This window comes from Grampus griseus (assembly GCF_964374135.1).
Source record: "Grampus griseus genome assembly, chromosome: 16".
Lineage (NCBI taxonomy): Eukaryota > Metazoa > Chordata > Mammalia > Artiodactyla > Delphinidae > Grampus > Grampus griseus.
In genome coordinates this window covers 77598220-77624460 of record NC_139010.1, presented here as the reverse complement: position 1 = coordinate 77624460, position 26241 = coordinate 77598220, and the positions used below count along the sequence as shown (strand labels likewise).

General features: G+C 40.3%; 2 protein-coding genes across 7 annotated transcripts in view; one reads left to right on the top strand and one right to left on the bottom strand.

Moving 5' to 3' along the window:
• The window catches only part of ACADSB (acyl-CoA dehydrogenase short/branched chain), a 41587-nt gene extending 31125 nt beyond the window's left edge, over positions 1-10462 (bottom strand). For all 4 annotated transcript variants that reach the window (XM_082674210.1, XM_082674211.1, XM_082674213.1 and 1 more), the window contains exon 1: positions 10329-10462. In XM_082674210.1, coding sequence (XP_082530336.1) covers positions 10329-10370 — 42 coding nt within the window. In that variant the 5' untranslated portion in view covers positions 10371-10462. The remainder of the gene's footprint in view (positions 1-10328) is intronic.
• Positions 10463-10588: 126 nt separating this feature from the next.
• IKZF5 (IKAROS family zinc finger 5) lies at positions 10589-26184 on the top strand. Of its 3 annotated transcripts, none has more exons than XM_082674232.1 (5): positions 10589-10700; positions 12213-12361; positions 19219-19407; positions 21397-21579; positions 22181-26184. In XM_082674232.1, the coding sequence occupies exons 3-5, from the start codon at positions 19275-19277 to the stop codon at positions 23122-23124; spliced, it is 1260 nt and encodes a 419-aa protein (XP_082530358.1). In that variant the 5' UTR covers positions 10589-10700; positions 12213-12361; positions 19219-19274; the 3' UTR covers positions 23125-26184. The 3 variants fall into 3 exon arrangements, with proteins under 3 accessions (XP_082530358.1, XP_082530360.1, XP_082530359.1); XM_082674234.1 differs by lacking the exon at positions 10589-10700 and adding an exon at positions 10877-10997; XM_082674233.1 differs by lacking the exon at positions 10589-10700 and adding an exon at positions 11712-11795.
• Positions 26185-26241: the final 57 nt, after the last annotated feature.

Sequence of the window (26241 nt, the reverse complement as noted above, 5' to 3'; positions counted from 1 at the left end):
TGGTAAAGCCTGAGGAAAACCATCACTGAAACAGAAGGAGCAACTGCTGGAGACAAGACCCCTTGGGCACCATGACCATTACACCTACTGGCCGACTCCTTAGAACACTGAGATGACTTGAAGGGTCTTGGTTGGAGGACCCGACTCCTCGCTGCTGGGCTGTTGCAGATGGACGCTGCCAGAAGGCCCTGCTGGAGCAGAAGGCGACTTTGCCTCCATGCTTGTCTCCACACCCGTTGCTGGACCAGGACTGCCACTCATGCTGAAACACCTGCTTTCCGGACTTCTGGGAGTGCTTGTTATCCTCTTGTCTAGTTTCCCTACTTTGACTAACCCGTGCTGTGTGCTAATTGTGTGCAATAAACTGAGATCAGCTACCTTTTGTCTGATCTCCGGTCCTGTGATCCAAAACTGGCCTCACTGCTGGGCCCCGGTTACAAGTTACTTCTGAGGAGAGGGTGGAAGTGCAGGGTTTATGTCAGAATTGTTTTATTTCTTAAAAAAAAAAAAAAAAAGACAGCAAAAGCAGCTTGTGTGGAAATGGGTGCCAGTTGTACTATTTCTCACACTTACCTGTGTTATTAGAAATATTTAATAATAAAAATTTTGATGTTAATATGTTTTAAAATGAATACCTGAACCACGTATTCTTCGGGCTTTCAAAGTAGGCTTGTTTTTAAAAATGCTAGATGTAGGTCTTAAATAATATGTTCAGCATCACACTACAGAACAATTTTATGGACTTAAGAACCTAACTGCAAAATATAATTATACATAATTAAACTAAAGAAACTAGTTTATCCTGGGAACTTTTACCAATGACTCTATTAGTGTCTTTGAAACAAGTCCCCCTGAGATTTAAATCAGGGGTTGCCACTCTTGGCTACATACCCAGATCACCTGGGGGCGCTTAGACTAAAAGATTTCAGCCCCACCAATTCAGACTCTGATCTAACAGACTTAGGATGAAGCCTGGGCTTCTGCATTTCTAAAATGCTCCCTGAGGTGTGTGAGTGGAAAAAAAAAATTGTTGCCTGCCAAATCAGTAAACAAAGGATGTTGCAGCCATCAAGCCATCACATTACAGCCACTCCATTGGTGAGCCCTGAGGAAACTCAGGAGACAGCACAGGATACTGGCCCCAGATAGCTTAGGTGCATATCAAAGGAATGATTTCAGTGTGCCCAAAACTCTTGCATCTTCCCATACACAGAAAAGTGCTAAATTCATTAACTTGAGATGTTTGGTTTTCTTTTAATTATCAGCAATCTTTTGATGTTCTTACCACCTGGTCTTTGGTGCAAAAACCCCTATATATCTTGGCCCCTCCCTTACCTCTTTGGAGCAGTCCCTCAGAGTGATGAGAGGCTGTCTCCCCAGCTTGAAGTCCTCAGAATGTCCGCTGAATAAAACAGAATTCTCATCTTTTAGGTTGTGCACTTTTTCAGTTGACAGGTGACTCTCATATGTAGCATGAGCTGGAATCTGTGTTTACATGCTTGACTCATGTCACCCCTTATAACTTTCAAAAGCCAAATTATTCACTTGTTGAACAAATGATCCACAACTGCACCTTCCCTGCTCCCCCTTCACTATGTCCCCAGTTGTCTTAAGAATTTTTGGTTTGAACAGGTAACTATGTTCAAAAAAGCTGTCGCCCTATTTCCCATCCAGCCCACTTTCAACATCCTCCATAGGGGATAGGGGAGATCCTTATGTATCCTTTTGGTATTCTTCATATACAAACATAAGCAAGTAGAAATATAGTTGCTTATTTTCCTCCTGGTCCTTCTAAGAGAGCATACTATGTACCATATTCTGGCCTATTTATTTATTTATCTATCTATCTATTTATTTATTTCCCCATGTAGCAATATATTCTGGAGATGTTTCTAACATGTAACAGAATTCCCTTTGTTATTATAAGTAATGCTGTAACAAGGGAGCTCTTTGTTGTGAATGTCTATCTGTATCTTGACTGTGGACTTGGTTACACAAATCTACAAGTGATAAAGTACCACAGAACTATATGTACACATTTCTTGGGAAGAAAACTTCTCTACTGCCTTAGGTTCTAATGGTAGAGGTTGGGTGGGGGGAGTAGGAAATGACTGACAATAAATGGATTTATAGGAGAAAAGACAGTTTCTTTATATCTACAGATGTACTTTCAGGAGGCTTTGTTTAAATTTAGATAATGTTTCTTTCTTGTGGCTGCTGAATGGTCAAATGTTTTAGGTTTAGAGTAATTTTCATACCACTTTGTTGGGCTATCCTTTCCTTGGCGTTACAATAATATCAATTTCCCGGTTTCAATAACTACTACTGAGATACCATGGGAGAATCTGAGTGGATAGGGGGACCTCTCTCTACTATTTGTATTTACGCAACTTCCTATGAATCTAATTACATACTGCAAAGTAAAGTTTCTAAAAAAAAATGCTGCAATGAATAACTTTTTTTTTTAATGAATAACTTTTGATGTACATTATTTCACATCTGTAGCACAAGCTAGAAGAGGGAAATCTCTGTCAATGTTAAAAATAAATTCAAAATACTGACAAATTTTCTCTAATTGTCCTCCGTAAAAGTTAAACCATTCTCACGCCCACTAGCAAATATATAATGGTGCCTGTTCCCCTAGAATCTTGCCAAAACAGCTTGTAGGCCAGTTTTTTAATTTCTGCATCCATCTCATAGGTAAAAAAACATTGTATCACAAAGTGTTCTTATAGCTGTCTTTCATTTACGAGTTTGCACCCCTTTTCATACATTTAAGAACATTTCTAATTCTGTTTTTGTTTATTCATGTCCGGTGCTCATTTTCCTATTCAGTTTTTTTTTTTCCTATTGATTTCTAAGAGCTCAATATAAATTAAGGAAATTAGCTCTTTGGTGACAGGTGTGAGCAAAACACAGAGCTTCCCTCATCATCCAGTTACACGAGGGTAAAGTCGCAACCCACTATAGTCTCCCACCAACGGTGTACCCTAAACGTAATTCAGACTTTTTTAAAAACCTGCAGGCTCAATGAAGCAATCTGTGCTTTCTACAAAAGGGTCCCTAGATGGATATATTATCTCAGGAAGAATTTCAATGACCCCAGATTCTTCCTGTGCATAAAAAAAAGCACTAAAATCATTAACTTGAGGTATTTGTTCCTTGTGGTTAGTATTAGTCTTTTATCAAGATGTATGCTTGACTGCATGTCTTTCCCTGCCGAAACCTTCGTATATATGGTGGCTCCTCCCCTACCTTTTTGGAGCAGTTTGTTTTGAGCTACTCACTGAGAGGCTATCTCCCAGGTTTAGTCATCAGTAAGTCCCTGATCTCACAACTCTCATGTTGTGCATTTTTCTTTAAGTTGACAGAGGAGCTGCAAATTTTTTTCAACCACTTTGTCATCTGTCTTTTGATTTTGCGCATATTTTTTTGTTTTGTCTATCAAAAGGTTTTGATGTTTATGTTGTCAAAATTATCAATTTTCTTTGATTGACGCCTTCCAGCTTTAAATTAGGATGACCTTCCTTACTCTAATAAAGGGGTTTACCCATGTTTATTTTTAGAATTTTATGCATTCTATTTATACATTTAATCTGAGTTTTTATATAGGCTAAAGATAACAGATGCATGAACAAAATTTTTCTTCTAAGTCCTTTTTGACTTAATAAGTCCAAAAAGCTCATATGATGATTCCAGAGCTAGATAATTACAGTGCTCACTCTTGGTAAGCACATTTTGATGGTATTTTTAATGTCCTCTTGCAATGAAGCAACTTTACAGATCAAGGAAAGGTAAAATAATATGTTATAATTAAATGTGAAATGTTAAAAAAAAGACAACAGGCCCCAAATGGAATCACTTGTGCTAAGCCCACATCACCAGACTTAATACCTAAATTAATTAGTTTCAACTCTTCCCAGGAGTGGAATCTTAGACCAGTCAATATGGAATTACCTGGTCAGCACTAGTGAGGTCATCTGCTTGACAGACCCTGCTGTCCCCTAAAGGAAGGTGACTTTGCCCCAATCATCTCCCTGCTAGCAACTTTCTAGCCCCACCCCCTCCTGCCTATAAGTCTTTTATTTTGTATAGCTCTTTGGAGCTTCCTTCTGTTTACTAGATGGAATGCTGCTCAATTCATGAGCTGTTGAATAAAGCCAATAAAATCTTTAAAATTTATTCAGCTGAATTTTGTTGTTTTAACAGTAAGATACTCAAAGAAGGATCTTTTAGCTCAAATAACCATTCTCCAAGTTGCTGGAAACTAAAGAATATTTTAAAATTAAATTAACACAGTGAGATATAATTACACACCTATCAGAATGGCTAAAATAAAAAAATTACCGACAATGCCAACTGCCGGCAAGGATGAGGAGAAACTGGATCTCTCATACACTGCTGATAGGAATGTAAAATGGTAGGAGGTCATGTTGGAAAACAGTTTCGTGGTTTCCTATAAAAATGCAGTTATCATATGATCCAGTAATTGTACTCCTGGGTATTATCCTAGAGAAACGAAAGCTTAAGTTCAAATAAAAACCTGCACACAAATGTTCATAGCAGCTTTATTCACAATAGTCAAAAACTGGAAACAATCTGGATGTCTTTCAGTAGGTGAATGGTTAAGCAACCATGGCATGTCCCTATCACGGTGTGGGGACCCACAAGGAACCTCAGATTCCAATAAAGATTATTCCAAGCCGAAGACATTTGAGATTCAACAGATGCAGAAAAAAGTCTTCTTATCTGACTAAAAGAAGCAACACTGGGAAATGAGGCTACTGTAAATCCCCTCCTGGGGGACTTTATGGAAAAGACCACTCATACTTAAACACTGTTATCATCTTTCTTACCTCATATCTGTTCAAAAATCTGTTTGGTCTTTCCTAAAGAACGCTATTTGTTTCTCCCATAGAATCAATTTCTCCCCCCTCCCATTTCCCTACTAAGTATATAAACCTTTAACTTTATTTAATGAAGCTACTTCTTTTGTTGGCTTCCCTATGCATATCAAGTAAACCTTTTCCTCAGGTTAATCTGTCTTCTGTCAGTTTAATTTGCAGGCTCCACACGCTAAACCCAAGAGAGTAGACGTTTTTTCCTCCTTTACAATGGAATACTACTCAGCAATAAAAAGGAACCAAGTATGATTCAGGCAACTTGTTTGAATGTCATAATAATTATGTTGAATGTAAAAAGCCAATTCCAAAAGGTTACAAATACATGATTCCATTTACCTAATAATCTTGAAATGATACCATTATACAGGTGGGGAACAGATCAGTGGTTATCAAGGGTTAGAAACAGGTGGGGTGGCGGAGTAGGGATGTTGTGTAGTTATAAAAGGGTAAAACAGGGCTTCCCTGATGGTGCAATGGTTGAGAGTCGCCTGCCGATGCAGGGGACACGGGTTCGTGCCCCGGTCTGGGAGGATCCCACATGCCGCGGAGAAGCTGGGCCCCTGAGCCATGGCTGCTGAGCCTGCGCTCCACAACGGGAGAGGCCACAACAGTGAGAGGCCCGCGTACAGCAAAAAAAAAAAAAAAAAAAAAAAAAAGGTAAAACAAGGGTTCCTTGTGCTGACAGAACTGTCCTGTAGTTTGACTGTAGTGGTGCATACATGTGATAAAACTGCACAGAAGTGTATAAATTTATGTGTAAAACTGGAGATACCTGAAAAAGATTGATGGTTTGCATCAATGTCAATTTCCTGGTTGTGATACTGTACTATAGTTTTGTACGATGTCACCTTTGGGGCAAATTGGATAAAGGGTGTGCAGGATCTCTTTGTATTAGTTCTTATAACTGCATGAGATTCTACAATTATCTACTGAAAAGAAATACTTTTAAAGAATTGTATCACTCCTCCCCCACACCCAAAAAAGTAAATTAAATTCCTTTAAAATTAGAGAAACCAAATGTTGTAGCTTTAAAATTATAGGAATTGGTATGGTTTATGAGAATTATAACAATGATTTAGAAGAATTAATGAATAAACATTTTATTTCTTATGCTAAATACTGTGTACTGGTTGTTTAAAAGACATATATTTAGGAGGTATTCCAAAAAGGAAGTAGTAGTAGAAAGAAGGTCCTTCATGTCAAGTTTTTATATAATAAATAGGAGATCAAACACCAATGTGCTTAATTATGCTCATCGCTTGTTACCGCTTTAGGGTAATTAACCTAAGCAAAATGAGAACAGTGATTTTCTGATGCTTTTATGCTCTGTGGATGTAAGGGTTAACATTGCATATAAACAGTTCTGCAATAGGCCAATATTTAATACAGAATTTAGATTTGACAGCTATGGCTCACTGTGTAATCAGTAGATGTCAGAACTACACTGGACACACTTTCTCCTACTGCCTTAGGTGCTGAGGTAGGCAGTCATGCCGAGGCAAATTTCCCTTATAGCAAAGAATGATGATGAGGAGGTGTGATGAGGATTTGCTTATAAAGGGGAGCAGAATATGCCACTCCTAAATATGCCACTTTGGCACACTGATCATTTTTTTAAAATAATTATTTATTTATTTTTGGCTGCATTGGGTCTTTGTTGCTGTGAGCGGGCTTTCTCTCTAGTTGCAGCGGGCGAGGGCTACTCTCCATTGCCCTGTGAGGGCTTCTCATTGTGGTGGCTTCTCTTGTTGCAGAGCACAGGCTCTAGGCACGCAGGCTTTGGTAGCTGTGGCGCGTAGGCTCCAGAGCGCAGGCTCAGTAGTTGTGGCGCACGGCTTAGCTGCTCCGTGGCACGTGGGATCTTCCTGGACCAGGGCTCGAACCTGAGTCCCCTGCATTGGCAGGCGGATTCTTAAACACTGCGCCATCAGGGAAGTCCCCACACTGATCATTTTGAATTAAAGATATTTAAGAAACAGCAGTGCAAGAAGGATACTGACCTCCTCTGTCCCCCCTGAAAACAGGAAATAATCTCCCCTGTGAAAGGTACTCTCCCTGTACCGGGAGGGTAGAAGGCATCCTCATCACCAGAAACAGGGAACTGAGGGCAGAGAAGGCTGTATAAACAAAGCTTGTTACTTCTTCACTAATTAGCTACCCCAAGCCCAAACCTCTTTTTCTTGTCAATTCTTCACAAATGTACCGTTTCTTTGTCTAAAGAGCATAAAAGCTTCAGGTTTTGGTCACTTCTTTGAGTCTCATATTTTTTATGGGCTCCTTTAAGTACAAAATCTGTTTTTCTCCTGTTAATCTGTCATGCCAATTTTTTTTTTTTTTTTTTTTTTTTTTTTTTGCGGTACGCGGGCCTCTTACTGTTGTGGCCTCTCCCGTTGCGGAGCACAGGCTCCAGAAGCGCAGGCTCCGGAAGCGCAGGCTCCGGAAGCGCAGGCTCAGCGGCCACGGCTCACGGGCCCAGCTGCTCTGCGGCATGTGGGATCTTCCCAGACCGGGGCACGAACCCATGTCCCCTGCCTCAGCAGGCGGACTCTCAACCACTGTGCCACCAGGGAAGCCTTGTCATGCCAATTTAATTATCAGACCAGCTAAAGAACCTAGAAGGGAAAAGGGGAACAGTTTTCCTCCCCTATACTTATTAATGCTGTTTTATCCTTCAGGGTTTATATGTTTTTGTTCAGTAAATTACACAATACTTATTTCTCTATGCCCTAATAGTTCAAGGACTCCCAGTCTTCTACTAAGCAACACTTTACTGAATTCTGACTAAACCTGGGATGTCCATTTTAAGATCTGACTTAAGTACTGCATACCTGACTTTAGATTTTAAAAGTTGATCCTGGGACTTCCCTGGTGGTGCAGTGGTTAAGAATTCGCCTGCCAATGCAGGGGACACGGGTTCAGCCCTGGTCCAGGAAGATCCCATATGACGCGGAGCAACTAAGCCTGTGCACCACAACTACTGAGCCTGCGCTCTAGAGTCCACGAGCCACAACTACTGAGCCTGCGTTCTAGAGCCCGCGAGCCACAACTACTGAAGCCCGCGTGCCTAGATCCCGTGCTCCACAAAAGAGAAGTCACCGCAATAAGATCATGCACCACAACCAAGAGTAGCCCCCGCTCGCTGCAACTAGAGAAAGCCCGCGTGCAGCAATGAAGACCCAACACAGCCCCCCCCCCCCAACCAAAAAAAAGAGTTTGATCGTTTCTGTTTTCATATGCCCAAGCCAAAACTTTGGCACCAGAATCTCTCTAATCCCTGCTTGCTTCCTCCCGAAACAGTAGCTTCTGTTTTCAGGTATTCTCGAAAACTACTAAACAGGTAACCTTTCCCTTCCATCAGTCTCAGGCTCCTCATTCCAGCCCCTAGTAGTTCCTAACAGTATCACCACCTTCTAGAAGAAGAGTAGACTGCCTCAGGAGTAGGCTAAATAAACCAAGACAGGGTACAGTGCCAGGAACCAGCATAAAGGAGACCTGTTTGCCTTCCGTGTGACCTTAGCCAAGTCAGCAAGTTCTCTTTCCCAAACTACCAGTGTACAAAAACGAAACCAGAGACTAACTTCCCTTTATTTCCAGAGGAATCTTAAAAGGTGGGATTATTAATGAACTTTTTTTTAAAATTGTGCAATTAACTTGGGTCCAATACCTTACCAGGTACTGGGAATTTCTTTGACCCACCCTCCTTTTCAGGGAAACCAGGCTGGTAGCAGAAAGAACAGTTAAGATAGAAGTAAGGACACCTGAGCTCCAGACCAGGTGTGGCATATTCCAGTGCCCCCAGGTGAACACCAAACTGAGTCAAGGGAGCACCAGAACCTCAAGCAGTTCTTCATGGTTCAATGGACCGAGTTCATGCGCTGCCTCAATTTTCAATCCGTATCTCCATAAATTGACCCTGGGTTAGGGGGCTGTATTTTGAACTTCTCAAAAAACACTTGCCTCTGCTTTCCTTGGGTTGTTTCCTTTACATGGCACAAACTCTGCTTGTATTTTTGCTCTTAAGAAAGGACTGAAATATCTCTCTACTTCTTTTGCTCCAATTCTGAATAAAGCATGTTTGTCACAAAGCCTCCTCTGATAGCCTACATTTATTCTCCTTTTGCTTTGCCTTTCTTCACCATTTACCCAGAATGGTCTGTAATGTACTCCAAAGGCTGACTTGTACCCTCCTGTGCTTCCATTCCCTCACACGCCCCATCCCTCATCTGTGGCTTTGCCTGTCTCCTACTTCTCTAGCTCTTATTTTTCTGCTGCTCTCCAGATCCTCCTCCTGCCCAGCTTCCAAAACTCTCCAGGGGTACATTTTACTGACACTTTTTAAAGTCTAAAAGAAAATTAATAAATTTTCCTTCTGTTCCCCCTAAACTACGTTTCCTCCAGACATCCCAATCTTTGCCCACCACTAAGCCACTCCATTTAGAAAATGTGGAGTCCATCTAATTCCTCCATCTCAAGGTAATTAGCAGCTCTTCTCAAGTCTATTAATGTATCTTCCTCGCTAACCGTCGGTGGTATCACCCTAGCTGAGGGCCTCATTACACCACAGGTGAACTTTTGAAATGGGTCTAAGTGGTAGCTGTGCTTTTGAGTTCCTTCTGCAAGCTACTGACCATTTAGCTTGTAAAACTCTTTGGCAAACAGCACCTCAGAATCTCAACCGCTCCTGTTGGAATCTTGAAGATCGATTCGTATAGTCAACAAACTGGGTACAGCAAATAGGTTGAGAGTTTTTTACCAGGTTGTAAGGAGAACGGTCCCTTCTTCCCACCCTTCTGGAGCACACAATAGTACAGGTCTACACCAGCGGTACTCAATCAGGGGCAATTTTGCCTTTGGTTGTCACAACTCCGGGGTGCTAAACATCCTACAGTGCACAGGACAGCCTCCCACAATTGAGATTTGGCCTCAAATGTCAACAGTGCCAAAGCTAAGAAACCCTGGTCTAGCACTTAGGAAGAAAGGAATCAAGACAAATGGGAAATGTAATCATTGGGGAAAAGCGACATCAGAGAAATGACATCTCTACAAAATGCCTCGAAAGATTCAAGACTCGGCAGCTTTCAGGACCCAATGGCCTGCAAAAGATACCTTGCAGCTGTGTCTCTCCGACTCCATGCAAGGTGATTGCTCCGTCAAAGAAGCTTCTAGACCAGCCCCTAGCCCCCTTCTCACCAGCTGCCACTCCCAGCCCTCCTTACAGAAACTGAGGCCGGCTCGGCGAGAGGCCTGGAGAGAGGTCGGGGTCGGGGCCGGCCCGCGGTGAGGGGTCTGAGAGAGACCCGGCGGAGGGAGGGAAGCGCGGGCCCGGGACGTGGACCGGGCGCCCCAGTCCCGTCAGGGGAAGACCCCGCTGCCGGGGCCAAGGTCATTCGGGGCCCCCAAGACGCCCGCCGCGAGCGCACTTACCAGCGCGCCGCCGCGCAGCAGCCGAACCGTGGCTCCCTCCATCTGCGCCCCAGGACAAGCTCCCTCAAGAATCCCGGGAAGCGGCTCTGGCGAGCCTCCGGGCCGCACACCAATGCCTGGGGGCGAGTGGAGCCAGAGCCCCGCCCACAAACTCCCTTGTCCCGCCCCCTAGCCCTTACGGAAAGCGGAGATAGACAAACAGCTCCCTCTCCGCTTTCGCCCTGCTCACGCGAGAGTTAGGAAAGGCCGTGGGGCGGTAAGGGAACAGGAGACACAACAAACATGGCGGCGGTGACGAAGACGGCGGGGGCGACGGCGACAGCAGCGGCGTTGAACAAGGCGGTAGGGGTTACTCGGTGCGCCTGTCAGGAGGTAAGTAGCTGGTTACAGGCTCGGACGGCGGTGACACGGCTCAGGAGAGCGGTTAAGGAGGAGAACGGTTAAGAAGGAGCGGCGGGAGGAGAGAGCAGGGTGTTCGCGAGAGGCTGACTCCGCCCTGAACTCAGCCTCAGGGAAGGGGCGGGCGTGGTCGGTTGGTCGGCGGGGGTCACGATCCAGGACCTTCCTGGCCCGAGCGCGGAGGGTGCGGTGTCTGGCCGCGGGAGCCCCGAGGAAGCGAGCGGTCCCTGCGGTGGTGTCGCCGTCTGGTAGGGGCTTGGCGGCTCCTGGGTAGGGAGCTGTCTCTCGCTCTGACAGGTGGTCGTGGTGGTGGTGGGGCGCCCCGAGGTTTGCGTCTTCACCGGGTCCTGGGGCCAGGGGATCAGCCGAGGTGCGGGTCTCCTAGTTGTTCCGAATCCTGGTGAGGATGCTGCCCCGACGCCAGTTCCGGGCTACTCGTTGGGAGGACTTTTTAAAGCCTCCGTCTTTTATCTGACGGTGGTCCTTCCTAGATCCGTTTCTACTGCTTGTGCACTCTAATTTTGGGGAGATGTGAGGTTTGGGGAGGATTTTTCAGCGAAGAACTGTTGAAGTTCGTGAAGGATTTGTCTTTTAATAAACTGTCCGGCGTGCGAGTAGTCAAGCCATGCATCTAGTAAGTGCTGGGTAAATTGAATCTAAATAGAAGTTAAACCGGTTCCAGCTGCCACTAACCACGTGGCCCATTTAGTGTCCCCTTAGTGTGCTGTTTAGGCACGAAGAGGAGTGACAAGTGGGAGAAGTAAAGCCGTTTTAAATTGTGAGCTCTACAGAACTTCAGTTTGGAAGAAACACAACTTCCTTAGAACAACTTTTTAAACGTCTGGACTAACAATTTTACAAATCCCGTTTAATTTTGATTTATGTTGTGCATTCAACACAGCTACAGGTTAATACAAGTTTGGGAGTTTGTTGCAGCGAATTGAGACGTTTTGTGTTTTTTACCCCCAGGGGTCCCAAGTGTTTCCCAAGAAAACCCTAAGTGTTTTGAGTTGCCATAGAGAGGATAATAAAGATGGGAATCAGATGTGCTGTTATTGGGCGTGCCTGGTGGGTTTTCTTTTCTAAACCTTTACTCACAAATGTTTCCGTGGGGCTAGGCTAGTACCTCGTTTTTATGCGATTGTAACTGTTCAGCAGTACTAAGCCTGAGCTCCTGAGCCTTTTAGAAGTGTACTACGAACAAATGAAGTTAATAACTTAATTTGGAAAGACAGTAACATTTTTGCCAAAAAATGAAATCCACCAGTGGAAAAAAAAACGATAGTCGCACTGATGCATGTTACTCTTTGGTGATTACTTGGAGCTTTTGCTGAAGTGAACCTGCTGCTTTGTTGTGTCTGTTAGCTTAGTTTTCTTTTCTGGTAGTGGTAAAATTGGCACAAGTTAGTTTGTTAGCTTATTAAACCCGTAGATCCTAATTTTTTGTTACAAAGGTTTTGATTTGTGGTGTATTTTTCTTTGCAGACCTCTGTATGGCTTTTCAATTTTAGTTGAAATTCCCTCCATGGCCTTTTGGAGTCCTTTGGTGTATCTCCAGAGTAAATTTCGATTACTCTACATTTCATCCATGTTGGAGTGGCAAGAAAAAGGAGGAACTGATTTGGGGTGAAAAGGTTAGATTGTGTAACTCCTCTTTTTTATTTTTCCCAGCTTGTATTTATTTAAGTTTTACTTTTATATTATGTTTTCTGATTTCTCAGCACCTCATAATGTCCCTTTTTGCCTTCAGAGAATTGTTTTTTTGATGGTTATGTAATCAGAGGAAATGTGTTCTAATTCTTTTTGAAGTCCATGTTATTCTCTGTACAAACGAAACCTCATTTGTTAGACTTCTCCATTGATACGTATTCTATGGCAGAGTAAATCTTTCAGTGACCATAATTATTAAGCTATAAAAGTAAACACATTCAGGGGCTTCCCTGGTGGCGCATGGTTGAGAGTCCGCCTGCCGATGCAGGGGACACGGGTTCGTGCCCCGGTCCGGGAAGATCCCACATGCCGTGGAGCGGCTGGGCCCGTGAGCCATGGCCGCTGAGCCTGCGCGTCCGGAGCCTGTGCTCCGCAACGGGAGAGGCCACAACACTGAGAGTCCCGCGTACTGCAAAAAAAAAAAAAAAAAAAGTAAACACATTCAATAGAACTGCAGTCACTTAATGTGTGTAGGCCTGCCTAAACCCCAAATTAAGTTACTGTATAAGGAAGTTAATTGTTAGTTACCTTATGTTTAATAACCCTACCAGAAATGGTAGACGAATAAAATGGATCCTACTATTGCCTAATCATGTTGTTCTCAAAATCTAGAGTTTGGGAGGAGGGTAGGTTAAAGAGCCCTTTCTGCTTCTTATATCACCTCTATTTCATAGTTGTGGTTGTCTTCTAATTTGCATCATGATGCCTCTGTTTTACATTGTTTGCTCCTGCTTAAGAGGAGTTGGTTGTGTGTGTATTGATGGACAACTTGCCTTTTATGAGACTGAAGATCAGAGGACTTGAATATCAGAACCCAAGGAAGGTCAAGAATAGTTTGTTACCTGCTTAAAGATAAAGAAGTTTTTGTATTCTTTGTTCTTTGGGGATATCAAAGCTTATTTCTCAAATGCTTCTTTCTTCGCTAGCATGGGTAGTCTCTGGTTGTTTTCTAAGAACCTTATTTGTGAGTTTTGAATGGATGGTTTGGGAGAGCTATTGGCATAAAAATAATTTAGGTGCATTCTAGCCAGTTTCTTTATAGACATGTATCTATACCCCATGGAATACCATACCATCTTAACTTTAATCAGAGGGATCACAGGGAGGACTCAGAAACTTTGCTGTATCATAAGAAATGATAATCATAAAGTATGGGAATGAGAGCATTATAGTTTGCTGATTCCTAACGTAGATTTTTATGTTACATTCATAAAGGTTTTAAAATTTATCACTGTCTTAGATGTATCTCTAGATACCAGTTAATTTATGGAGTTCTTAGATTAAACATTTGGTCCTAAGACTGATGATTACTTTATTAAAGACAGGAAGATGATTTGGATACAAAACTTTTTTTTTTTGATATCAAGAAGTCTTCTGTAGTTTCAGAATTATTCTTTTTCTATTTATTGTGCTTAGAAATACTGACTTGAGATGGAGAAAGCTGGGGTTTGAACCATAGTGTCCCTCCGGATTTAGGCATCTTTCATGCATACTCATCTCTTCTGCAGACTTGAGCTCTGCAAGGGCCTATAATGCTGCATGGCGGGGAGGTGATGTAGGTCAAGTGGGCACAAAAATGCTTAGGGATGGAAAGACAAATTTTAAATCATTGCAGAATGTCTACAACTATAAACCATATCAGTATATTTAAAATTCTTAAGAACAGAGTTTCTCTCAAGTTTACAATGTATCTTCCCTTTTTTCATTGGCATCCTTTATTGTTGTTTTTTTTAAGTCCATCATGCATTTTGATTGAGAATCGGCATGCAATTTTTGGCGGGGAACACAGTGAAACTTATAATGTGACAATGTGATAATAGCCAAGACTGTCAAAATATGCCAGTCGTTCTCTGTGATTAGGCTTATTTGAGTTCTTAAAACTTGAGATGCATGTATAAAAATATCATTTTCTTCTTAATGGCAGTCCTGTGCCTTTTTTTTCTGCATTATCACATGTACCTTAGCAGTGTTATGCTTTCTAATCAGGATTTGGTAAGATTGATCTTGCTTATTGAAGCCTATCAAAGTATGTTCAGATATTTTCCAGTGGCACCATCAGTTTTCATGTGAACTGATTGGCAAGAGGTGATGCAAAGTTGCAATGAAATACCAGGATTTCTTTCTAAATTATAGGTTTTATAATTAGAACACAGACAATCTGTAGGGCCTTACAGCTTTTACAATTTAGAAAACAACTTCCCACATCTTATTCTTTTCTTTTTTGGGGGGCGGGGGAGAGGTATCTCCCTGTCCTTACACCTTTTATTACTTTTTTCCTTTTTATATTGTGGGGTCTTTACCTGCTGCTGTACTGTGTTGAATAGCTGTAGTGATGCAAGCATCCTTGCCTTTTTGATTCTAAAGGGAGTGCATCTAGATTTTCTCCATTGTGATGTAGATTTTTGGAAGCTAGCCTTTAGCAGCTTGAGAAAGTGAAAACTATTCTAAGTTGGAGTAAATTGCTCTGTTGTTTCCTTGCACCCGGTGTTGCCTTTGATACTCAATATCTGATTGTTTTTCTTATGTGGATGGGCTGCTCTTCCTCACTAGAAAGTTTCATATTATTCTCTTTGACCTTGAGATTTTAAAATTTCACAATAATGTGTCTAAGTGTTATTTATTGTTATTTAATCTATTTTGCACTCTATGAACCCTTTCAGATTGAATTGAAAGGAATCTTTAATTCTGGAAATTTCTTGATCATTTTTTTAAAAAGCATTTCTCTTCTTTATTTTCTCTGTCTTTTCGGAACTCATTCTTCATCTTTATCTGCTATATTTCTTACCTTTTTATGTATACTTTTACATTGCTCCCCATCCCTGTATGTTTTGAGGTATGGGTTTTCTTTTTCAGTTTTGTTGAGATATAATCATATTATAGATTATTTTTTAATTTTATCCCCCTCCCCCCGCCGGTACGCGGGCCTCTCAGTGTTGTGGCCTCTCCCGTTGCGGATCACAGGCTCCAGACGCGCAGGCTCAGCGGCCATGGCTCACGGACCCAGCCGCTCCCGGCATGTGGGATCTTCCCGGACCGGGGCATAAATCTTATTCTTGGTAATCTTTTTCATTGGAGCCGACTGGCCCACTTTTTTCCTCCCTAACCAGAGGGCAAATTTTAAAGGACGGATAATCGGCAGAATCAAGTATAGTCATAAAACGAATACTAATCAGTGTTTAGGAAACAGGAGCAGTTCAAGTCAGCTAGGTAAGATGGGAAAAGAAGCAACTGAAACAAACTTGTTCAGAAACCAGCAGTAATCCTTAAGATTGAGAAAGCAGAGCCAGACTAAAGCAAGTGATTTAAAGAGGTGGCCTGAAAGAGTAAAATAAGAAGAGTTGGGGAAATTGTACATTGATTTGGGAAATTGCAAATTGCGATATGTGAATAATTGAGACTAAGGTGGACCATACCATGTTTGTTTCATTGTAACTAAAAAAGAGATATATACAATGGTAACATAAGACACTTGGAATCTGGGACAGTGAGGAATTTCTTAATCCAAGGTATAACCATTTTTGGCTGCAGAAATAGCTGCTGTCGTCTGAAAACATGCCATAAACTACACATCTTGCGAGATACTTTACACGTATCTGTAAAACTTAAAACAGCACTGCAAATAGGTATTATTATCTCATTTTACAAAGTAGGAAACTAAGGCTAGAGAAGACCCTGTTCAGAGTCTTTAAGCTAGTAGGTTTGACCTAATAACATAATATTCTGTTGATGCAGAGGACAGATTTTCAGTAGCTTCAACTTTCTAGAAAACAGTGAAAAGAGATAGTAATAATAATAAACCCCTAGGCATCTTCTAAGAAGGGAGGAAAGGAACTATTCATACGTGTTGCATCAAGAAAAATGAGAATTTGGTCACCTGCAGGTTCTTATTTGGCTAAATGTGTTCAGAGTAAAGAACAAATTAAATATAAGAAGAGAGGAAGACAAGAAATACAGAAGTAAAATATATCAGTCTGGGGCCAGTAAACAAGGGAAACCAAAACTAGCCCTGTGTTCCTTATTAGTTCCTAATTAGTTCCTGTTAGTTCCTCATAAGGAACTGATCGTTACACAGTTCAGTGATCTATAGTAGCAACACAGCCAAGGTAGTCTGACAATAAGGAAAAAAAAATTAAACAAAAATATCACTGATGCTGATGTACAGAGAATAAGCCTCATGTCAGATTTTGTAGTCCTAAACTAAACTGGTCCTCACATAGGTTTATAGCCCAAATTCGCAAATCAAATAACCAAAAAGTTTTCTAGTAAGAACAAGCTGAGGAAGTCTAGCACCTAGGAGACAACAATTATAAAATTATAAAATCTCAAGAACAGAGAATCCAGAAGTAGAATCACATATATAATCACCTGATTAGAAAGGTGATAAAAGAGTCTAGTGGAGAAAGACTGGTCTATTAAATGCATGTCGTTAGGACAGTTGGATGTCTCATTGGGGAAAAAATATATTTTGATTCTTACTTCACCATACACAAAGCTCAATTCCAGATAAAAATATGAAAGGTAAAAAAAAAAATAAAATTTTTAGAAGAAAATACAGGAGAACATCTGCGTGTAAAATATAGGCAAGGACACCAACAACTAACTGTAAAGGGTGGTGGTGGGGAAATGGGTAAATTGGACTATATTAAGAACGTCTGTTCATCAAAAGTTACCATTAAAATGAAAAGGAGGCAACCACAGAGTGGGAGAAGTCCTTAACATATACATATGTAATAAAGAACCCATATCCAGAATATTTGATGAACTCTACATATTACTTAGAAAAAGATGGACAACCTAATAGAAAAATGAACGTGAACAGATACTTAACTGGGTATGAAATAGAGGTTATCTAAGTGGGTAATTGAAGTACACAGCTTAATTAATTGTCAAGCCATACAAATTAAAACCAGTGCGATACCACTGTACACCCACCAGGGTGGCTAAAATGAAAAAGGCAAAAAAATACCTGAGTGTTGGTGAGGACGTGTAGGAACAAAACTCTTGTCCCCCACTGGTGGGAGTGTAAATTGGTACAGTCACTTTGAAAAACTATTTGGCATTATCTAAAGCTGAATATATGCAAACCTGGTGGCCCAGCAATTTCAGAAGTCAGGGTTATGGAGCCCTTGCTGGTGCACGGGGGGGATTAGTACTGGAAGGGTGCACAGGGGGGCTCCTGGGATGCTGGTAGCCTTCTGTTTCTTGACATTGGTGCTGATTTTAGGGATGTGTTCATTTTGTGATGATTCATCGAGCTCTACCTTTAGGATTGATGTGCTTTTCTGTGTGTATGTTATGCTTTGAGAAAAGATTAAGCATATATACAGAGAAGTGACTAATCTTTAGCTTTAAATGCCTGCTACTGGCTATTAAAGATGAGAACTTGGGCTTCCCTGGTGGCGCAGTGGTTGAGAGTCCGCCTGCCGATGCAGGGGACACGGGTTCTTGCCCCAGTCCGGGAAGATCCCACATGCTGCGAAGCGGCTGGGCCCGTGAGCCATGGCCGCTGGGCCTGCGCGTCCGGAGCCTGTGCTCTGCAACAGGAAAGGCCACAACAGTGAGAGGCCCGCATACCACAAAAAAAAAAAAAAAAAAGATGAGAACTTTTTTAGACAGTAAATTACTCATTAAATAGTTGGGTTTAGGGAAGGTAATTTTTAGCATATGCATATTTAAGAAGACCATATACATTTACATAAATATATTTTTATTGGAAGAAAAAGACCTGTTGTCTCCTAGGTGCTAGACTTCCTCAGCTTGTTCTTACTAGAAAACTTTTTGGTTATTTGATTTGCGAATTTGGGCTATAAACCTATGTGAGGACCAGTTTAGTTTATGACTACAAAATCTGACATGAGGCTTATTCTCTGTACATCAGCATCAGTGATATTTTTGTTTAATTTTTTTTTTTCCTTATTGTCAGAATGAGTTGGATGATGGGTGGTGGCAGAGGTAGTGATTTGGATTTCTAGGGCAGGGGTCAGGAAACTGTAGCCCATAGGCCAAACCTGGCTCTGTTCCTGTTTTTGTAAAGCTTTATTGGAACACGGTCACACTTATTCCTTTACATATTGTCTGTGGCTGCTTTTAACTATAATGACAGTTGAGTGGTTGCAGCTGAGACCGCATGACCTGCAAAGGCTAAAATATTTACTGTGTGGTCTTTTACAGAAAGTTTGCCACCCCCTGTTGTAGATCACCTACTTCTAGAGTACTCATTCATGTGAACCCTATGTTTTAAGAGCATTTGCTGTCCGATATGATAGTCACTAGCCACGTGTAGCTATTTCACTTTTAAATTAATAAAATAAGAAACTCAAGTCATTTGTATTAGCGACATTTAAGCCCTCAGTAGCTACATGTGGCTGGTAGCGACCGGATTGGACACGCAGGTATGCTCCATGTCCATCATCCACAAATGCTCTGCCACGGCCCCGATTGAGCCACTTGGTTTCTCTGCTGTCTCATTCATTGATAATCCCTGCTGATATGCCTGTTTCTTTCTTCTGAATTTTCTCTTTTTTCCTCTCTTTGTAATTTCTTTCTATCCTCTAAAAACTAAGTTTGAATCCCAGTTTATTTAAATATTAAATATATTAATTGTTCACCATTTTGTGTTTCTTTAGTTCATCAGGAAGATTATAAGATACTTAAAGGCGGGGACTGTGTTCTCTGTGGCTTTGTAGTGCCTGGCACATAATAATCTTTGTCACTGTTGTTGTTTTAATACATACTGTATCTCCCTAAATAACGTAAAATTATTTCATTTTTTCCCCCGTAGGTATAACGAACTGTAAACTAAAAAAAAAAAAAAATTAAAAAAAATAAAAAGCAAAGATGGGTGAAAAGAAACCAGAGCCTTTGGACTTTGTGAAAGATTTCCAGGAATACCTGACTCAGCAGACCCATCATGTCAACATGATTTCTGGATCAGTTAGTGGGGACAAAGAAGCAGAGGCTCTTCAGGGAGGTAGACTTATCTTAATACTATTAAATAATTCACTTTTTACAAATATATTAGTGTTTGTGTGTCATTACCCGTAGTATGAAGCCCACTACTGTTCACTAATGTGGATCATTCCGTTTTTCCTAGAAAGATAGGGGCAATTTTTTTCCCCTTCTTTAAACATGCCAAGTTTTTGCTGAGGGAAAGTAAAGCTCCAGCAGGGCTTACCGTGGCCCAGAGATGCATTATGGTCTTGTGGGAAGGTTAGGGGTTCTAAATTCCCTTCCCATTCTCCCGGTTCTGCTAACTAACAGCAGACACAAGGAACCAAAAGGGGGTCCAGCTTCATTACACAAGGGGTTTGGCCATTAGGAAATCTGGGTTAGACCTGAGACAAAATAGGGGTTTCTGTTTCTTCTCTTAAAATGAAGAGAAGGCCAACCATGTATACCCACCTAGGAGGAGAAATCAGAGTAGAGAAAGCAGTGACCTACTTGAGCCTATTCTACCTGACCTACAGACAGACTGTCTGGTTTGCTTACGAAGACTGGAATCTATTTGTGAACTTAGCTCAGGAGGTAGCAAACTACAGGCAGTGGGCCCCATCTGGACTGCTGTTTTTACACGACCTGCAAGCTAAGAGTGGTTTCTACATTTTTAAATTGTTGGGGTGTGGGGGAAACAAAAGAAAAATAATGTCATGATGTGAAAATTAGATGAAATTCCAACTTTAGCATCCATAAATAAAGTCTTATTGAAACATTGCCATGCTTGCTTGTTTACCTGTTTTCTATAGCTGTTTTTGAGTTACAACAGCAGAGTTGAGTAGCTGGGATAGAGATCATGTGGCCCACAAAGCCTAAAGTATTTGCTATCTGACGTTTATAGGAAAAATTTGCTAACCCTTGACCTAGGTGGTCTAGGGCCTTGTAATCCAGGGACCAGCAACAGCAGAGACCGGGCATCACCTGGGAGCTTGTGAGAGGTGCAAAACGTCAGGTGCCACCCCAAATTTCCTGAATCAGAAGCTGTATTTTAATACAATCCCCAAGTGATTTCGTATACATATTCTGTTTCAGGAGTTACTGGCTTGGGAAAGCAATGGGAGAAGGGGGGACACTGAGCCTTGCTGTCCCTCCAATGCAACGGACCTGTTGGATGTTGGACTTGCACCAACTAGCAAAGTCACTTCTCCTAGTGAAGGAAAGAGGAAACAGAGCAAAGGGCTTGAATTGTCTGCACCTGCACCGCTACCTCCTGCAGATGGAGTAGAAGTGCTTTTCCCGTGAAGCTGTAGGAACAAACATTTCCCTCTTAATACTTTAGTGTACAATTCTTGGACTGAGATCCAAGAGAGCAGGGTTGTGGTCCCCCGTGTGTTGGTTTTCCAGATTATGAGCACTTGCCCCTTCAGTTTCTTTATCTATACAAAGAAGTAGTTTGATTAAAAGCAAACAGCCAAACATCTCTTAACTCCGAAATTCTTACAGATCATAACATTCAGAGGTATCAGATACAATATTGCCCTATATGTGCTTAATTAGAATTTTAAGATCCTAAATGCAACCCAGAATCTAGAACATATGTGTAAGCTGAGTGTAACTGCAAAACTCAACATTAATTGTTTTAGATTAAATAGATTAGGATTTGGGGAGATGATCATGACTGCCCATTGTATTTGTAGAAGTGGCTAGAATCTTAAACGTGTAACTGCCATCACTGTTTACCCCCCTCTGTCTCCTTATCTGTCAAATAAATACCATACCTTGTTACCTTACTCAAAAGTATGTTGAGGACTGATATAATTTATGTGTTAGTAATTTGAAATCCCCCAATAGAATACTGCTTTTGTATAAAGTTAACCTCAGTTCAGAAAGGCTGTGATTTTTGTGAATTTAACTTTTGTGCTAAGCAAACTGTCAATTTATGAAAGATTTTCTACCACTCCACACTAAATTGCTAAATTGAGTTGATTCTGAGATGCATAATTTCTTTTGCTATATTTGTTTATAGCTGGAACAGATGGTGATCAAAATGGACTTGATCACCCATCTGTTGAAGTTTCCCTGGATGAAAACTCAGGAATGTTAGTAGACGGGTTTGAAAGGACCTTTGATGGGAAGCTCAAGTGTCGGTACTGCAACTATGCCAGCAAAGGCACCGCACGGCTCATTGAACACATTAGAATCCACACAGGTAACGGAGAAGTGGCTGGAGAGGGCATTTCTTTACGGGCAGGTTGATCTATCATATAAATAGTTGTGATAGTTTGAAAATGAAGGTGGATGTAAGGTTTGAATAAATGGAGAAGTGACTCCATTTTTGCACAGCAATAGCAGCATCCAAGGAAGTGAGGCCCCTTGTACAGCTTCCCCTTCCTTAGCCATCTTCCTTCTGAATCTAAATAATCTCAGCATCTGTCTGCTTCTCAGGTTGGGCAGGTTAATGCTGAAGACAGCATGAAGTGATAAAATGTTTTTATCTTTATCCTTATTAAGTACGTTTCCTTTGCAGACCAGGGAAAAGGTTTCTGTACGGTTGCAGGCTATACTGCTAACCCTCAGATGTCACCTTAGCCATCCCTTCTGTGAAAGGGATTCATTCCACTAGTCCGTATAGTATAAAGGTGGTTATATGCAGGTTTATTAATAAATTTTAATAATTTTTTTGCAAATGTGTTATTCTGAAAAGCATTTTATTTTTTGATCAATTTCTAAATCTAATGAATGGACAAAATATGAAACTTTTCATAAATGAGCTACTCTTGCAGTTTCTCCCCATTTTTCTTTTTAAACAGGTGAGAAACCTCATAGATGTCACTTATGTCCATTTGCATCTGCTTATGAGCGTCATCTGGAAGCCCATATGCGTTCCCATACAGGAGAAAAACCATATAAATGTGAATTGTGTTCCTTCCGCTGCAGTGATCGAAGTAACCTGTCGCATCATCGAAGGCGCAAGCATAAAATGGTACCAATTAAAGGTACTAGGTCTTCCTTAAGCAGCAAGAAGATGTGGGGGGTTTTACAGAAGAAAACAAGCAATCTGGGCTATAGCAGACGAGCACTAATCAACTTAAGCCCACCTTCCATGGTGGTTCAGAAGCCAGACTACCTTAATGACTTTACCCATGAAATCCCGAATATCCAGACTGACTCCTATGAAAGTATGGCAAAACCCACACCAGCTGGTGGCCTGCCAAGGGACCCCCAAGAACTCATGGTTGACAACCCTTTAAACCAGCTGTCAACTCTAGCAGGACAGTTGTCCAGTTTGCCACCTGAAAACCAAAACCCCGCATCCCCTGATGTAGTTCCCTGCCCTGATGAGAAGCCTTTCATGATGCAGCAGCCCTCTGCTCAAGCAGTAGTTTCTGCCGTGTCAGCCAGTATTCCTCAGAGCTCCTCTCCCACTAGCCCTGAAGCTCGGCCATCACATAGTCAGAGGAACTATAGTCCGGTGGCAGGTCCGAGCAGTGAACCAAGTGCTCACACGAGTACCCCCAGCATGGGAAACAGTCAGCCAAGCACTCCAGCTCCGACCCTGCCGGTCCAGGACCCTCAGCTTCTACACCACTGCCAGCACTGTGACATGTACTTTGCCGACAATATCCTTTACACTATTCATATGGGATGTCATGGGTATGAAAATCCTTTTCAGTGTAACATATGTGGATGCAAATGTAAAAACAAGTATGATTTTGCCTGTCATTTTGCAAGAGGGCAACATAACCAACACTGATGGGAAACAATCACGTTATGCTTTACTTGGTTTGCCTTTTTGTGTTTTGTAGTTTACTGTTGTTTTCTGCAGGGGAGGGGTGGGGGGTGTCGTCCCTATTAAGGTGTTGCTAATTTAAAGTCTTATACATACAGAGTATAAATTTGACAGTGGAAACAAAATTTTTTTTTTCTTCCATAAAAACCTCATCAGGGTCATTTATGTATTAGAACAGTTGGACACGTTGGTGTCTGTTTTTTCCTTTCATTTAGACATTTGAGAATTGGAGTGCAATGATAATCTTACAAGTGGTCATTTAAATTTCTCACATTTATGGTCCATAATAACTTCAAGGCTGATAGATACCCTTGATTTCAACATCTACACTGCAGCTAGACGTTATTTCTGCCATAATTTCAAAATGGTAAATTACTTTCTCTTACAAAATCTGTTACAATTTATTTCAATGTTTAGTGGAGGAATTGCCTTGAAAATTGCCATTAATTAAAAACTATTTAGTAAACATAGCTTAGTTGAATCAGTAGTTTAATTTCAACTGATAATAGTAAAGCAATTTCAGTGTAGTAAATCTTTCTTTTTTCCATAAGGGAAAATAAAAAACATTTAATTCTTTTAAAATTAAAGTTATAAAAATAGGTAAAAGTTCTGAAAAGAAATGAAACTTAAGACTTTAAATTGAAAATGGAGTTTAATATTTAAAATACCTGCCTATTCAACTTGTAGTTTAAACACAGCAATTTTCCATTGGATTCTTTTTATTATACTTGTAATTTATTTTAGAAACTACAGGTAAATATATGAGAACGCTAGAAATATCAGAGGATTATCTATGAAGATGCCTTTTTTCCTTTTAATCTGAACTGTTCATTTAAATCTTCATTCTGATGTTACACGGGAGGTTGATAACGATACTGAGGATCTGTTATTCCTTCTATTCCTTTGATGACCAAAGAGGTACAGTGGAAGTCATCCATCTTGTTCCTAGGAAATGCGGTCCTTCCCGCCAAAATCTGAAGTTTCCTTTTCCTGCCTTCTATCCATTTATTGCCCATAATTTTCAAGAAAAGGTAGGTATAGAAACACATGGGAAAGTGTGATGGTGAAGTGATATTTACAAAAATGAGAACATATGTCCAAAATGAATTCTGGACTCCTCTTCAGAATTGGCCATTTATTTTCTGTGAATTCAAGTTGTAATGCTTATTTGCAGTTTTACCAGTCTTTAATGTACAGCAAGAAAACTATATAAAACTGTGAATTGAATCATCATTAGTAGAAGAGGATAAAAAAAAATGTGGAAATAGATATAAAAATGAATTTAAACATGATACTTAATTTGTTTACAGAAATAAAACTTGCTGTATAAATCCGCAGTAATTAGTTTTGACTAGGAGGCTGTTTTTGTGTAATAACTAGCATACTCTGAGGACAGCTTGGTCAAACAATAAAATATATTGTTACTAACTGTTGGTTTCTGTGTACTTTGCAAAATTTTTATTTTTAATTTGGTTCAAATCTTGAAAGTTACTAATTGGCTTCTTAAGCAAGTATTCTAACTATTAAGCATTATAACTAAGAAGGACTTCTACACTTAATAGTAAGTGAAAGGGTAATGTTGATGGTATAAGTCCACAAAAACCCCCCAGTGCCAAGTTAATGCATCTTCTGCCCTCCCTTCCAAATGCTAGAAAGCCATTAAAATGAGTTCTGTGGTTTAATATCCAATCTAAACGAATCTCCATCGCATTGTTGAAAAAGCAGCATCAAGGAGTTTCTGCAAACAAATCTTGTCAGTCTGAGGCTTGTGAATGTAAAGTGTGCAGCCTGTTCTGCTCTGTTGCTTGGAGCGCTCGCTGCTCAGATCACTTTTAGTGCAGCCATTTCCCAGTGTGTAGATTGGCCCTCATATGTATATATTGTCAGAAACAAGTTGCTGTCATTTGGAAGCTTTTGTGGTTATTTTTTTCTTCTATTTTATTCTTCATATAAAAGCAATACCACAAAATAGAAAATGAAAGTTTTCATTAAACAAAAAAGAACTCTCATGTTAAAACCAGTCTATTAACTGTATATTCTGGGCCAAATAGTGACAAATACATTTTTTTTCTGACAACTAAAGAGAGATGTTTTGAAAGTACATTTTAGTTCAAACAGATTTTTTTTCACAATTGCAAACTAGAATGTATAATTTTAAAATTCCTAGGACTTAAAGAGCACAGTTGTATTCCAAAGGTATCGATGCTTGAAAGCTGTAGTTAATTCTAAATGCACTGAAGTTTTTGAAGCAGATCTACCTTAGAAACCTTCTTAGTATTGTATTTTTAAAAATATTTAGGATTTTATTTAAATTTTTTGTGAGTTAAATTCTGTATTGGAAAGATGTTAGCATCTTCTATTAAGTATTGAATATGTTTCTCCCATTTTATTTTTAATCAAATATTTTATAGAAATGAGTTCAGAAAAGTTTAACATGCACTATTTATAATACTTTGCTGTTAACAGGCAATGTTCTGAAACTAAATTTATTTTTGTTCAGTGAACATAAGTTTAGATTTTTAAAGTTGGTAGATACTTTATCTCCACTAATATTTTTTTAAGAAACTGTGAAGAGATTAACAGGGAGTAATTTTATTTCAGATTTTATGAATATAGTATGTAGCTACAACTTCTTGAAATTCAAGTAAAGGTTAGACTTTTACTTTGAAAAAATTTCACTGGATATTTTCCAGTGCTATTTCATTTTAGAAATAAGTGTTTGCCATTCATCTGCAGAACTGTTTGACAAAGGGAATATTACTAAAAAATGTTCAGAGATAAACCTCATTTAAGTTCTACAAAAATATTTATCAAATGGATGTATTATTTTTTAAAAAATTCCCTGCTAAGGACTTTTCATTAATTAGTCTTAGAGGGTATATGGTTTCTAGAACTTGGTTTTGTTAATATGTACTTTGATGTCAAGAACGTATTTTGTATGTAAAACATAAAACTTGAGTATGGTTGCAAAACACACTATTGTTTAGGGATTCCAGAAAGCAGTTTAATGCTGAAATAACTCTATCTAGTATGTAGTTCATATTGTGAATGAAGCTTTGCTTTTGTAATATATGAATAAAA

Excerpts from the sequence above, each read along its gene's own strand:
- IKZF5 (XM_082674232.1), top strand. The coding sequence starts at position 19,275 with ATGGGTGAAAAGAAACCAGAGCCTTTGGACTTTGTGAAAGATTTCCAG. Across the intron at positions 19,408-21,396 it reads AGCAGAGGCTCTTCAGGGAG|CTGGAACAGATGGTGATCAA; the intron begins GTAGACTTATCT and ends ATTTGTTTATAG. Across the intron at positions 21,580-22,180 it reads ACACATTAGAATCCACACAG|GTGAGAAACCTCATAGATGT; the intron begins GTAACGGAGAAG and ends CTTTTTAAACAG.